Source organism: Antedon mediterranea, chromosome 7 (genome assembly GCF_964355755.1).
Source record: "Antedon mediterranea chromosome 7, ecAntMedi1.1, whole genome shotgun sequence".
Lineage (NCBI taxonomy): Eukaryota > Metazoa > Echinodermata > Crinoidea > Comatulida > Antedonidae > Antedon > Antedon mediterranea.
The window spans coordinates 22641688-22657733 of record NC_092676.1 but is presented as its reverse complement, the minus strand read 5'-3'; the positions used below and the strand labels follow the sequence as shown (position 1 = coordinate 22657733).

Genomic DNA, 16046 nt, shown 5'->3' with positions numbered 1-16046 from the left:
TTGTTTACACGTAGCGCCACCAGCGAGCGTTTTGATTTTAGGTATGACAAGCCAAAACTTACGAGCAGAAATAAAAACGAGAATGCATTGTATAAAGATTTAATACATTAAAATCTATTGCCAAACAAGACTAGCTTGCTGTTGTACTCTCTCGGCTTGTGAAACCCTATCTCTTTCTATAATTGTTTCCAAATGGTTTGTGACCAATAAATAATAATACATTTCGAACAAAAAAACTGAGCGAATTACTTTGCAAAATGAAAAAGAACGATAGAGGGCGTGCTATTTTATATTTCAGCCCATTCTGATGGATGCAGATAACTCGAGACTTCAATAAGCATTTGTGACGTCACCAATATATCCATTTTCATGAAAGTCAATAAGCATGGTGTGCTGGTATATAGCTAAAAAATTGAGGAAGATAATTTAAAAACTGTAGACGTTATCAAGCAACAACAGTAGGCCTACTGTAATACTAAATGAGATGTTTTCCTAACTCTGATGTAATATATAACTAGTACTTGTGAATTAAGAAATGGTGTCCTCTAGTTTTCCCAAATGCACTACCTCCGAGATCACTTACTTACCGATTCCCTGATAAAAACAAGTTATTACTCCCAGTAAGGCCTAATAATAATTATTCAAATCTGATAAACCACATTATTATATTATTTTTAAACCATCACCAACTGAATATTATCATAATGACTTATTTCTTGTCCAAGTACAAGTATGCTAATTACACAATAATGTCTCAAAATCATTCATTGATAGGAACATCATCCACCAACTGAATGCAACATGGGAAACCATACGGTAATAAATTTAAATAATTCCTTTCATAAATATATGTTAATTTTAGTTCAGATTCCACCAATAAGATTCCAATAAATCTTTAAATCTTGCATAAGTATACGTCTAAATACTGTCATTCCCTTTTGGTGTAAACGCTTGTATTTTGTTGAAATGATTCATTCGTAGTTTCTAACTATATCACTCCGGAAACGAGCTGTAACAGAAAAGGACCGTTGGTTACTATAATGTGCAATTTTCTCCTTAAACACAGCAAGGTAACTATTGAAACTATAATTATGTTTCACGCAGGAGTACCAAGCGATAGTTGGCGCTAAAGAAATTTACCGGGTTAGCAGATTGTGTGGATCATTGATTCTAGCATTATTCATTACAAGACATTTAAGTCAAAATATTTAAGGATATTTAAGTGGTATTTACTTAATAGAATATTTTTAAAATCGTATTCCACCATTGTGCAAACCTTTAGACGTAACATATGTGTGTGGCAAATACTAATAAGCAAACACTTACTTCCGAACTTTCAGGACACCTGCATCCAATACAGCCTATAATCGTACTTGATAACATTACTAAAAGTCCGACAAAACTGACCGCTGCAAAGAGTGCTATAGTTAATGTCCATTCGGAAGGGTCTTCTGTCGTAGAAGCTTCAAATTTGTCTTTACTAACAAAGTAATCATTTTCCCAAAGTTTCCAAGCAATCAGGCCAATGCTAGCTGCCATGGTGACCAATGAAAGAAGGGTGAAACAAACCAGACCTCGCACACCCTGTAGAAAAATGATAGTAGTGGTTTGATGCAGTTGTAAAATGCTTTCTTACAAATCTCAGATCTGCCACGATTCTTAATAGAATTATTTCTCTAGAGAAAAACTGCACCCAATATGAGACAGATACAGATACAAAATGTTTTTCAAATAAAATATACATACATAAACAATACTGTAATAATGAGTATAGTTTATTCAGTTTTAAACGTTGTAGAATTATTTGTAAACCTTTATTATAATAACTTGGTCTGCCTAACTAGTCTTAAGTAGCTGCAGATCATGTGATTTGCATGTGAAAGTGTTCTTGACTTGAAATCGTGACTATGTTTACAGTTATGATAAAATAATTCAGAAAAGTGTAAGAACGACTCATAAACAAACTGATATGATCATTAAAATGATGTTGCTCTTCAAAATAAACTACTGTTTTGCTCTTAACTCACCCAATCATCGTCAGATAACGTAGATGCTATATAAAATGAACATATACCCGTCACAATTGCCTATAAAACACGAAATAAAACCACGTATAAACAAATGTTTGCGTACCATTTCGTCAAGAAGTTTTATTTTCTTTCATTGTCATTTATATTCTTCTCTTCAAAAAGTTAAGTTACATAATTTGACTTACCACTAGACCAGCCCAGATGGGCCCGCCTGCCGTGTCATTTGTAAACTGTCCCCATTCAAAGAAGGCCGCGATTCCAAATCCCACCAGTAGAAGGCCTGACAAAACCAAGATGACTCCACATGCTTTTAAAAGTTTGAACCGACACCGCCCGACAACCATACACTGGCATTTACACATCCTGATAGTTTTGTTCCTCTTAACTTATATAGTTCTTTAATTCTAGGCGGTTCTCTCTGATGCCTATTTCGTTTCCTATCGGATTTGGCAGCGCTTATGTATAGGTGCGTCTTGTACGCGCAGACCTAAAACAGACGTGTTCCTTTTTTGTCAGTTGAAAGTTATTGATGGGTGTTTAGAATTCGATTCTGAATCACCTGTTTTTATATGGAAAATAATAATAATATTGTTATAACCATACACGATTCTCTTAGAATATTTCAACTACGTAGGAGTATTTGTTCTCGGTTACCGAAATTGTTTTCACATGGCATGACGAACACTTGCAAATTGTTAAATTTTACTTTTGGTGCATGGTACCATTCCAAACAAAGGTTTAAGTTCAATGCGAAAATACAAAGAATGGGATAATATTGCCTAATTATTTGTCTGACAAGATATCGCACATGACGTAATCATGAAAATGAACATAAGTTTTTTTTGTATTAAAACCTCAACTTTTAAACATATACTGCATCAACGGTGTTATGCTGATCATTTTGTTTAATCTAAGGCGCTGCGGATAAATAGGTTCCCTCATATTGAGTAGTAAATGTAGTTTGTCACACATGCTGGTCGCTTGATCCCGATTTATACAATTGTAAGTTAAGCCCTGAAAGACAGTGTGAATGACACACTGCCTTTTGTATTTCTTAACCCTGTCGTTGTCACAATTGGCGGTACACAATAAAACTTTAAAACCTCAATATGGATCACACCCTTGTTTGCCGGTACATTCCTTACTTTTACAATAAGTCGAAATGTACTATCCAAAGAAATATCGGTTAACATATAATCAAACAATTAAACTGAAACTCACATAAATAAATCTATCAACTGTAACATAGCAAATTTCCAATACATAATTCAACAATAGAATAACACACCAGGTAAATCCAGTGTATATCAACACAATACAATATGTATATTTTGGCCTGTGTTCATTTAATACTGTGGATTCAATTCAATGAAACTAAAGCAATAAAACAATCCCATGAGTCATAAAATAAAAGCAAAAATAAAACAGACAATCACTTACATTAGTTGATGTTGATATAATCTGTCAGCAGCTACTATACCAACAAAATTGTGGTAATGCTCTTAAAGGAATAGGTTAATGAGTTACGGTAACTTTTAATCGAACCCAGTCGTCATCAGGCTACTTTTTGACAGTGCAAGGATAATATTGATGACGCGGCCCGTGATACTATACAAGATGCTACGCCTCACCGAAGCATAAAAGACGTTTCTTTTTATTGACACAACAATACCAGTACTTTGCGAAATAGTGATTCTATTGTAACAGGATTTATTATGGATATTTAAATTTCTGACCTTACAAGGGTTACTCATAACAGTATCTATCTACGAGTCCCTATACTTTATAGGTGGATATACCAAATAATAGGCATAGGCCTATTGTTTTTATTAATTTTATGAATACAGTTAATTTGAAGAAATGTGTTAATTGAAAGAAACCTGTCAATAGTATCGTTTGCTAACGCCCTTCCCGCGATCTTTCACTTCAAATTGGATAGCACTGATGAAGACCGCCTTTTAAATGTGTAAGCATAGGGAAATATGGAATAATTATGATGTTATACCCCTATTGAATATGAACCAGGAACTTGTGGTGGATATGTATTGACGCCCTCTTCTTTGTAACGGTTCGCTGACGGAATCGCTGAGTATCTTTTTAAACTCATTTAACACTCAAGCTTGGTTCGAACTAGGGTGTAGACGCAATCACACGCGACTGTTCGAATAATCCATCGCTTGAGATTGGTCAACTTTGCGTTGCGTTACGTCATTGCATTGCGTCAAATTGGAACGAAGCTTTACCGTCAGAACTCTCTGTCCGGTAACTTCTTAATAGTTGTTTGGTCATGATAAAGACATCTTGGGAGGCAACCAAAAGACCTTATGGTGCAAACGAATAAAAAAAATATTTCCAAACACATTATTTTAAAAAAATGTATATATTTATTTAGAAATAATTATGCAAAAACAGCTAATTCAATTAAGCAAAATATAAGTTTTAGTACAAACATACATTTTCTACATCGCGATATGATAATATATTTATTAGTATCTACAGAAAAATGTGAGATCACACTCTTTTCTTGGTTTCTTGGGACTACATGTAAGATATTTATAATTGATTAATAATATTAATATTAAAACTATTACCATATAATATACAATAGCTAATTAATACGTTTTGGTATTATAAGTACAGTTATGTAAATAAATATAGGATAAATACAATACAGTAGGATTGGCAATTAAAAAAAAACATACAAATTATTCTTTATTAAACATATTCTTCTAACTAACTAAATTCCTAAGAAATGTACAAATATTTCATAACGAACAGAGGGAAAATGTTTAGCCTTTAGATTAACAAAAAGCTATATCTTTGATAAACTTGGAACATATCGTTATCAATGATGATAATAGAGAAAATCCATATGATGACGAAATTAACACTACCGCCCTTAACTTCTGCGGCGTGGAAAGCAAATCAAAATTAGTAATTTGTCTGCAGTGTTTTTTTGACTAAGATCATTAAGATCAAGTTCTTTATGTTGATTACATGAGTAGGGTACTAATAATTTTCTATATAGTATTTCCTAATAATAATCGTATCTAGTTGAAAAACCCTCATTATCTTGAGAATAATCATAATCAACCTGTGGACGTGGCAGTCCATTTGTCATATGAGATCGTATATCTCTTATACCCGTATAATTACTTCGTTTCTTCCCATAATCCAAGATTGATGAATCCTTGTTGCGCTGTTGCTTAGGCCGTCTCTGTCTGTGGTTGCTCGGATAAAGTGGCTCAGATCCGCTGTGTGGTGGTGGACCTGGGTCGTTGTATGACCGTGTGTCCTCTCTGTGACTTGGTAGTTCTTGGTGGCTACGACGAGTGCTAGAACTTCTTGATATCGGTGGTCCTACTGCAGGTTGGGCACCGTAACGAGCATATTTGTTCTCCATCGATTCAACGTGTTGCTCTTGTCGACTGGTGAAGGTAGGTTGCCTGCTCCATGGGTCTTGTGGCATGTGGGTTGAGGATTGTTGTGGCCTAGGTCGGAGATGGTCTGCTATCAAATCATCGTTGTACCTGCTATGTCTGTTGGAAAGTCCATTTTCTCCGTAATTGTTGTGAGGTGCTTTTGAAATCATATACGGTGCTGGAAATAAAGAAAACGAAAAATCATTTACCAAAGCTGTAAGCAAACTGTAAGTCATAATACATCGTCAAGAACTACGGTGATCATGGAAAGTGAAGTTCTTCATTTAAATGTTGATGATTACCTTCCCGCTTTCAACAACTTATTCAATACGATGTCGTCATTAAGTAGGTCTACAGTTCACAACCTCAGCATATCTTTCAAAATGGATCCTGCGTCGTTGATACTTATGGCGGACAATAGATTATACAACTTACCTTTATAACTGTCAAACTGTCCATAATTTGGATCAGACGGGAATCCTCCTCCTCCTTCCTCTTCTTCCTTTGCGTACTCCATCTACAGTAAAACAAATCAAAATAACCGAATCAGTCAAAATGTCCTTAATTACAACATAGAATGCATAAACTTAATATGAAAGACACATCATTACGTCATCATTCCAACAATATGGTATGAGGTAAATACCATGTCCCATTGTTCAAGTTTTTTCTAAAATATATGAAATGATTTTTGAAACTATTTCAAACCTAGTACGTTGTTAATCAATGTGTACATAACTTACCTCGTCATCATCTATCATACCACAGGAGCAGTAGCCAATAAATATTAGAACCATTGACAGAAGAACTATAAGACATGTTAGGCCTAACTGTATTCTCCATAACCATTCGCCGGTGTCACTTTCCGAGGTAAGAACTCGATTAAATATTTCAAAATATATGTTTTCCTTGTCTCCATATAAAGCTAAAAGTTCTAGGCAGATGTATGCAAATGAACCGATCACTGATAGAGTTGAGAATACTGCAATAGCCGTACCCTGGAAATTAAAATTAAGTTTTATATTTATATATATACATAGATTATAAAACTTTTAAAGCATATGGGAAAAACGTGAAGAGGTACTAGTACCGTACCGTCAATTTAAAATTGAAGACATTTTACTCAAACGTACAGTAAGCATGCGCAGAAGGCAGTAGACTGCGTGGTCTGCTGTGTCGTAAAACAGTTGAAGCTCGGCCTAGAAGTGGCCCAGTTTCTGCATTCATTAGATGAAGCAATACTGAGATTGGTTCGATCTTTCCTGGTTATTTGCCTATTAGCTAGTATGCCTAATTAGCCTAGCTAGTATTAGGCCTAAAACAATAACATTAGTTTGCAACTTACCACTGCCGAGTCGTAGCAAACGGTACCCATACAAATACCAAACACAGTAGGAACTATCATCTGTAATTGAAAAAAACAACGAAATTATATAAAATGACAAACCCGTTTTTGGAATAAGACATCTCAAGACTAGTTTGAATGCATTTCAAGTTTTTAACATTTAAAGCCAGATTACCTCTTCCAAGAATTAATTTATTCTGCAATTGAAAATATATTTCGACATTTAGTATAAGCTTAAACTGTAATATTTCTTTTAAATGTGTCTAATTACAAATATATTTTGTAACAGTATACATATTTGTGTAAGTACGGTAGTCCCCTTGAAGTATTTTAAATCTATAAACCTGGATCAGGGAATAATGGGATGAATACTTACCAACACCAATGCCACCACTGGTGGGGTATACCAAAGAACAGCGACCTCCCATTCATTCTTAATATCTGTTGCATTGTATATGTCACAGTATTCCACTGCACAGCTCACCCACACACCAGCATTGACTAGGGCTGCCACTAGCGCTAGAGCACTGATTGAAAGAATCCCTGCTTTACCGCATAAACAGCAACTCTCTGATGTCATTGTGATGTATCTTGATAAAGTTCTAAAACAACAATAAATAATCATTAAGTATATATTTGGAATATCACTTTTTGCAAATTCATAAGATGTAATACATCGGTTAATATATTATTGCATGCGAAAAACTTTATTTCCTATGCATATGGATGTGTAAGTTTTCTATTTTTGACCATAATTGCTTCTGATTCTAGTAAGAGCCTACTGTACTTTTACAATACTTTTCTTTTACCGTATTAACATTTACAATTTGAACTTTATATGATCTAGTAAATCAAGCGAAAACAAACTTAACAATAGGGTATACAGTATATAGTAATTTTTATAGAGCACTGAATTGTATACAAAAAAATCGGTTCAATTATCGAAATACCATTTAAGGCCAACTTATTATTCCTCTTAAGCTGAATAGTACAGTCGTTTGACACTTCTCAGTGCAAGTTCGTTAATTCAGATTGGCTATTCGTTATCTTGTTTCCATTTCTCAGTGTGATACTATTTTTAAAAGGAACATTGGAATGTCACAAGAAAGACATTCTTTGTTAATTACACCACATTGTAAGAAAAAAATGACAATTGACAACGAAGTCATAGTCAATGAACCTAATGATTCCACTTTCACTCCAAAGATTACACTGTGGTTCGGTTTTACAAAGGAACTTACTCACACTTTAAAGGCACCTATGTCTTAGCTATCCGAATAACAAATCTTCATTAACGTTAGTGTTAATGTTTGTGTTTATTTCAATTTACGTTTCCCGTCTCCTCGGTGTAGCACACACGAATCACATAATGTTAAAAACCCAATGTATTAATCATTAATTTGCTCTATTAAATTGTTTGATCTATTACACATTTAGATTTTTTTCAATATTCAACAACGATACTGTACTTTCTTTAGAATAGTTCTAACTATAGTTGGACACAACTGGTACAGTGTTAGATTTATAGACATTTTTGTTGAGGAAATAACTATAACTACTTTACACACTTCTTTGGACATCAATGGATTCGTTTTTACATAAGAATAAGACTTCAATTTATGTTTGTCAAAGTGTGAGAAATTCTTTGTAACTATAGAATTGAATAATTCAATTGTACTAGTGCATCGAAATTTTGTTGTACGTACACACTTCTTTTACAGGATTAACCTTTTGTACCCATTAGAAAAAGAAATTGCGATTCACTTAACATAATTTATAAAATAATTTTTAAATCATAGTAAAATATATATCCATAACACAAACCAGTCTTGCCATTCGAATTAACCGTCATGTTTTTCGACAGGAACAGTCGCATTACTAACACTGTACCCTGAGTTTATCGTAATGTAGAATTCTTCGCTTGAAGACTTTCCAATGAAAGTTTACACACGTATATAACATATATTTTTAACTTTTTCCCATTCCCTTCCGTATATTGCGTTTTATTATTTATTAATTTACTTATTACTATACACCATCTCACACTGTTATTCGATTGTCACCATAAGTGTTTATGAATAAAATATAAAAATGTGTGAATTATTTTCTAACTTCTCCAAGTTATGATGACAGTGCCAGTAACTGACAAACATGGGTTGAACGGCTTACTTCCCAAGTTGCAAACTAACTTTTTAAAGTACAGTATTTGTTTTTCCACAGTTTTGTCAAAGCCCTATCTACTTCAACCAAACAGATTACATTATGTACATAGTGAACAGTGGTTGTTTCCGTGTTGTATTAAGGCGGAGGCGATATTTGAACATACTTAAAGTTAACAAAAAGTTGACTAGAAGAATATAATTAGCATAGCACTCTGGTAATAATTTAAATGGATGGGTGTCATGGTCAGTAAATATGATCGAGTATATACAGTTACTTGTTCAGACCAGGTAGTTATTTATAACAACTCCTTGTTCAGACGGATCCGTTCAGACATTGGGCCTACCGCTATAATGTCTGCGGAAAGTAACATTTGAACCCATATTATGATTAAATTAAATCTACGGACTTGTGAGGGAACCTGATTTCTGTCGTTAATACTAGCATTTATATATGAAATATTAATATTATACTGTACACTTTTCAGTTGATAAAAGGATGCAAATAAAAAGTGTGTATATTTAAACTTATTATAATGTTTGTTATGGTTAATTAACCTAAAACTACCGGCCGTGATTTTCACAAAGTAAGTCATTGTTATATCATGGAGTAAAGAATTATTATATTATTCTTTACTCCATGGTTATATCTGGTTATATAGGCCTAATTATAAACCTGTTTATCCGTTTTATCAAACTAAACTTACGTGATATGTTCGCGCGGACACAGGTTACAATGCCAAATCTCTGCTGTGATTCGTTTAAATTCGACAATCAGTAACTTTGTCTTAACATTTGTAATAATTCTCAAAGGTAACTTCTATTAATTTACAGATACGATGTACATAACACGAATAAACACTCATTTAACCCTATAGTAACACTATATATTATTTTAGGACTTACCTTTATAGAAAAGAGCTTCCAAGCTACACCACCGTTCAGAGTGTATTGGTACGCAGGTCTCTCGTGAAGCAGCAGTAAACAAAGGCTGAAAAGAGGGCGAAAGCGGCAACACCCAAAAGCAAACAATAGTGCCTACATACAATTATTGTCAATCTTAATGGTTACTGAACCGAAACCATAACGCTTCGTGGGTTTTGTTCACAAAAGTGTTGTGATCAGGTTTTATTGTATTACACCGTTCAAGCTGAAGCTGAATTGTATTACAATATAAGGTATACCAGTTTAAATGCTTCAACTGTTCAGATTATTCTAATTTCAATGTGAATGAACTTGGGTCTCTGGTACTGAGTGGTGGCACTGAATCATCCAAGATAACCGTACATAGGTGCGATGATTTTACATTATACTCCGTTATCATTTCTCCAGTCTACTCATATCGCCCTCAAAATTAGATTAATTAATCATGGTAATGAGTTGTGCGGCTGTTTTTGTATTTCCCACGAGATACTATAATTTGTTTCAAGAGGCGCCCCGTATACAACCAAACAACTTGTCACATAAAGTTTACAAAAGTACTTTTCCTCCAAACTAGCTATTACAACTGTTATTTTAATTGTATTCTCGCACTTCATTAATTAATCATGGTAATTATAATGTCTGAAGAGGAGCCCCGTATACAAAACCACTTGTCACTACAGTATTAAAATAGGCGTTGTCATAAAAACAGACGTAATACGGGGAGCAACTTGATACATGGGTAATTAAATGTAAGATAAGTGACAGAGGGCGATATAATGAACTGCATCATGCACGTGACGGACGTCTCACTCAATGATAAAACCCGACCTTATGCAACTTCAACATTTTTCATAGATAATAATATAAACATGTAGATGTACAAAAAACTGAAATTTAGATTACAATAGAATATTTATTTACAAAGATTAAGAAAGTGCAGTAGCAATGGCAGATTAGGTTATACTGCTCACGTCATTAATCTTATACAACCATCTGTCTGTTATAACGAAATCATACAAACTATATGCCTACGGTTTTCGAACAGTCTATTTGATACTAAGCTTGATGCGTTCTAGGTGGTAAAGAAGTCTATTTCTCCATGCCTGTTCTAATGAGAACCAAACTGTTACCGTTACAAGTGTGAACGTAACGTTAGGTAGCCTAATCGTCATTCTAACAGTTGTTACGTCGGTTTTTGTTTTCTCCTAGTCTATGAAGGCTAAAAAATGGTAAATCTCTAAAGCAACCCTATAAACTAAACTAAAACCTTTCAATCAAAGAAGTTTAGCACTGATGATTGTAGAAATTGGGCTATATCTCATACGTAATTCGCATCGACAAGAGAAACCCCGCGTTGATCCTCGTGGTTCAGGTATGAAAAGCCAAATTCCTAAAAGAAAATAGTTAAATAACCATTAATCTTAATGTTGGTTATGCACCACAAGAATTGAGACTGAAGGTTTAAAATGCCTGATCGGCAAATAGGCCTACCCCTTCAGAGGACAATTGTTGTGCTCATACATAGCCGTGAACACAAGAGGTACGTTCCCCTTATATCCCTTATTTGTAAGCGTACGTTGGGCCTACCATTATACGTTATCGGTTATAATAACCATTACATGATCGCGGTATACTTACCTTTGGAGGTAGCGGTTCACAGCAACAGTTCATAAACGAGGCATAACACGCAGCAACAAGTAGAAAAATCGCAAAGAAGTCTATTGTACCGTAGATAACAAGTCCAGTGATGTCCCGGGGGACTTCACTGGACGACTCCATGTTAGTGATATATTCGTACTCTTTGAGTCCAGAATAGGTATTCAAAAAGATGCAGCATGCACAGATTAAAATAAGAATGATACTGGAACAGAGAAAGCCACCGCCCTAAAATAAAATTAAATAAGATTTGCAGTAAACATTTAAATGTTTATTCGACATGTTTTATTGGAATTGTTCCAAGGATTCGGTTTAATCTAATGGTGAAAATAATTTATCCTCGCAAGTTCTGTATATATGGTAAGATGCTTCAGATCGAAGACATGAGATCTCTATTCTGAAGCAATCCGTATTCATATCCATTGCTTTCAACACAAGTCCTACTAATGATGATAATGAAGGAGAAGGTTAATGAAATGATGATATCAATAAACATAATAATGATGAGGATGATGATGACAAGATCCATTGTTTTGGTCTATCTCCATGGTGACCAAATCCTAGCTACAAGAAAAGCACTTACAAGTCGTCGATCCAGTGTTTTCTTTGTCATATATACTCCATATAGTCCAGTCCACATTGCCTGCAATGAGAAAATAATATATATTCAATAATGAAAAAAAAATGAATTGAAAAGTCTCTACCAAAACATTAATAAAAACACATACTCAGATTGAATATGTAGGCCTACCTAGTTATTACATTTTCTAATTTCTATCAAAAAGGCGCTTTTCTTTACTATTATAAACCGTGGTTTCATGAAACCATCGTTATAGATCTTCAATAGTGTTATGGAACTGGTTTGAATTAGCCACAACACATACAACAATAATCAAATGACAAGTATCATCGTTAATGGCCCATTCATGTCGTGTCGCAACCAAACATCACTCAATCGTCCACAATGTGTATACATATGGAACGCCGTTTACGCAACATTTCGATGATATGAATTTTATGACGCGATATGTGAATGAAATGCATCGATATGAATTGAATGGCGTGATATATGAATGAAATGTTTTGAATTGAATGCTTTGAATTGAATGTTTTGAATGAAATGTTTTGAATGAAATGTTTTGAATTGAATGTTTTGAATAAAATGTTTTGAATGAAATGTTTTGAATGAAATGTTTTGAATTAAATGTTTTGAATGAAAATGAATGTTTGAATTGAATTGAAAAGTCAAACTATTGGCGGCGTATGTCATTCCCGCTCGCGATTTTTTTTCAACCTCTTAATAGGCCTAAGCATGGGTACCCTCATCTCCTTTCAACGCTGTCATCAACATGAATCCTTTACAGAGACTCCCTAACAGACCTGAAACATTGGAATACATATTTCCGAACCCAGGTCTGTTAGGATTCTCTGTAAAGGCAGCGTGGAAGAAAGGAGATGAGGGTACCCAGGCTTAGGCCTAAGAGGTTGAGAAAATAATCGCGAGCGAGAATGACATACGCCACCAATAGTTTGACTTTTCAATTCAATTCAAAACATTTCATTCAAAACATTTCATTCAAAACATTTCATTTAAAACATTCAATTCAAAACATTTCATTCAAAACATTTCATTCAAAACATTTCATTCAAAACATTTCATTCAAAACATTCAATTCACAGCATTCAATTCAAAACATTTCATTTATATATCGCGCCATTCAATTCATATCGATGCATTTCATTCACATATCACGTCATAAAATTCATATCATCGAAATGTTGCGTAAACGGCGTTCCATATATACACAACATTTTTGTAAATACTTACAAATACACCGGCAAGTACAGCGATGCCGTAGTCATATTGACCCCACACTTGACAGCCAAAGAAACAAGCTGCCCACATGAGTAACTGAATGAACCCTAGCACAAACATAGCTGCGCTCACGTGTATAGCGTTACCATAGATATACGCCATACTTAATAAATCTGAAAAAGAAACGTGTTTTTTATAAATAATTATAAATGGGGAAAAAAAAAGGCTTTTGAAATGTTTTTTCTTGAAGAATCTAGCGTCATTCCTGCTGACAAGGTTTAATTTCCTGATAAAGCATTTTGAATATTTTAAAAAGGATTTGGCTCAAAATCTGTATTTTATTTGTATCAAACTATAATAGAATAAAAATATAAGAAACGTTTTATGTTATATGAAATGCACTGTGTAAGAACAGCCTCTTCGAATTGTGAAAATGCTTTATTATTTTATTATGTACAACAATTTCTTGTTAATTCTGGAAGATTTGATTGATGTTTCTGTTAGTTGTTTTAAAATGTTGTATTTGTTAATCTGAGGCGCCTTGAAGCTAAGGTGGTTCCATCTTATAAGGCGTCTCTGTGTAATATACTGAATAAAAAAAAAGAAAAAAGAACAGCCTCTGAAATGAGAAAATTTGCACGTTTGTGTAATTCTACAAAATCTCTATTTCACAAGATACTACATCAAGTAATAAAAGTATGTTAATATTTAAAATAAGAACACTCTCTGAAATTGAGTAAAAATAAACATACTGAGTTTGAAATACTTTATAAAATGCAGATTTAAAAAGTTTACTTTAAAAAAAAGGGAAAAATGCTGATTCTTAAAGAAATGATAATGTAATAATATACAATATTGAAACACAACACAAGGTCATAATTTCAATATGTGCCTGTAAGAATTCACCACATACAACCGGTAACATATACATAGGTACATGTCAGAATTTTAATGTGCATATAAAGCCACCAAATGAATATAAATCGTACCCCCAGTTGACAGTATTTATCTTATTATACTTCAACACTTTTCCTTCAGTAAATCACTGTACATTCGTTTTCGACTCACAAGTAATGTTTTGTGGTAATATGAAACGTTTATTCCCTGTTGGGATTTGAACCCAATCTAGTGACATACTTCAATTGTGTGGGCTCATACACTGATTTAGCATTTTGGACCAACATTATGGTAGACGAATAAATTACGGTTATATAAATATAAGTTTTCTAGTTGTTTTTTTAAGGAAAGGTTTAAATCGTGAATAAAGAGAACTACAAGATCGAATTCCTTCTGAAGTGATCACAAGAAAATGAATTCTTTCAGAAAGTCAAGATTTAATTCTCTCGGAATGAAACACGGTTGAATTCTCTCAGAATAAAACAAGATTAAAGTCTAGTCGGGTCAATATTGAATTCTTTCAGAATAAAACAAGATTGAATTCTCTCAAAAAAGACAAGATTGAATTCTCTCAGAATGAAGCAAGATTGAATTCTCTTAGAAAGACAAGATTGAATTGTCTCAGAATGAAGCAAGGTTAAATTCTCTCGAAAAGTAACGATTTAATTATCTCAGAATGCATGAAACAAGATTGAATTATTTCAGAATGAATCAAGATTGAATTCTTTCAGAATCAATCAAGATTGAATTCTTTCAGAATGAATCAAGATTGAATTCTAATGAAGCAAGATTTGAATTCTTTCAGAATGAATCAAGATTGAGTTCTCTCAAAATGAAGCAAGATTGAATTCTTTATCTAATCTATTCTACTAATTTTCATTTGTAAGTACAATTTTAAACATTACCTGAGCCTTACCTTGTATTTTGAACCTTACGGGACCAAGTGTATCTCTATATCAGTAGCAAAGTCATCTGCACATCTTAGTCCTTAAATACAAACACTTAAGTACCCGGCTTGCTATTCCAGATTCAATTTTCACTGTAGAGAGCCACTTTCCACCGTTGTTGTTATTTCTGGATTGTACAACTTATTGTTCAATTGTTTATATAATTTTCTGGCTGGATAACACAAGCGCGTTCTAATCGTCCAACCAATTGAAGGAAATGCAGCTATTGAATTGGATTTTTGTAAAGAGCATTAACGACAAATGCCAAACCGTACGAATACAGTGTGTTTATTTGTACATGTTGATGTAAAATTGTAAATCTTGTCGTGAAGTCATAACATCAATTGGCAAGTTGTGAACTATACCAATGACATTTATAACGAATATAATTGATCAACGAGAGAATCTACTGTAAATGTTTCTATTTTCGAAATGTAGGGGTTTGCGGGGGGGGGGGGGACAATAGTATATTTGTACGGTACAGAGCATACAACTAACTTCTTCAAATAACGAGAGGCAAGCCATGATTCAACGTTTTGATCTTTATATTTTATAGTAGGCCTATACATTCGCACTACCTGTCTCTAGAAAATCATTTACCATATTTCGCGAGTAACATGCGTGTGATCAGTTATTCTATAATAATAATGTAACGTGTTCTATTGGAAATTCCCATGAAACTGTCCAATCATATAACAGTTAACTTTTAATTGTTTTTATGAATCAATTAAAACAATGGTTATCTATTGTTATTATAATTTTCTATTCATTTATCGAACCCTCCTTTTTTGTGAGAAATAGGCACTCCGACCTTATCCGATATCGGTCAATTTAACAAACTGCAAGCCAA

The 16046-nt window shown here is 33.7% G+C and overlaps 3 protein-coding genes across 3 annotated transcripts; all 3 read right to left on the bottom strand.

Moving 5' to 3' along the window:
• Window positions 1–119: 119 nt before the first annotated feature.
• On the bottom strand, window positions 120–3672 carry LOC140054983 (uncharacterized). The gene is made up of 5 exons (XM_072100128.1): window positions 3471–3672; window positions 2216–2589; window positions 2028–2087; window positions 1327–1584; window positions 120–1009 (listed from the first exon to the last, which is right to left on the bottom strand). The coding sequence occupies exons 2-5, from the start codon at window positions 2390–2392 to the stop codon at window positions 989–991; spliced, it is 516 nt and encodes a 171-aa protein (XP_071956229.1). The 5' UTR covers window positions 2393–2589; window positions 3471–3672; the 3' UTR covers window positions 120–988.
• Window positions 3673–4419: 747 nt separating this feature from the next.
• Window positions 4420–9970, bottom strand: LOC140054273 (uncharacterized). The gene is made up of 6 exons (XM_072099204.1): window positions 9863–9970; window positions 7174–7399; window positions 6798–6857; window positions 6196–6450; window positions 5888–5969; window positions 4420–5630 (listed from the first exon to the last, which is right to left on the bottom strand). Exons 2-6 carry the CDS (start codon window positions 7375–7377, stop codon window positions 5065–5067), a joined length of 1167 nt encoding a protein of 388 aa, XP_071955305.1. The 5' UTR covers window positions 7378–7399; window positions 9863–9970; the 3' UTR covers window positions 4420–5064.
• A 621-nt stretch (window positions 9971–10591) lies between these two features.
• LOC140054807 (uncharacterized) lies at window positions 10592–15396 on the bottom strand. Its single transcript, XM_072099902.1, has 5 exons — window positions 15166–15396; window positions 13365–13525; window positions 12120–12179; window positions 11519–11764; window positions 10592–11270 (listed from the first exon to the last, which is right to left on the bottom strand). The coding sequence occupies exons 2-5, from the start codon at window positions 13512–13514 to the stop codon at window positions 11199–11201; spliced, it is 528 nt and encodes a 175-aa protein (XP_071956003.1). The 5' UTR covers window positions 13515–13525; window positions 15166–15396; the 3' UTR covers window positions 10592–11198.
• Window positions 15397–16046: the final 650 nt, after the last annotated feature.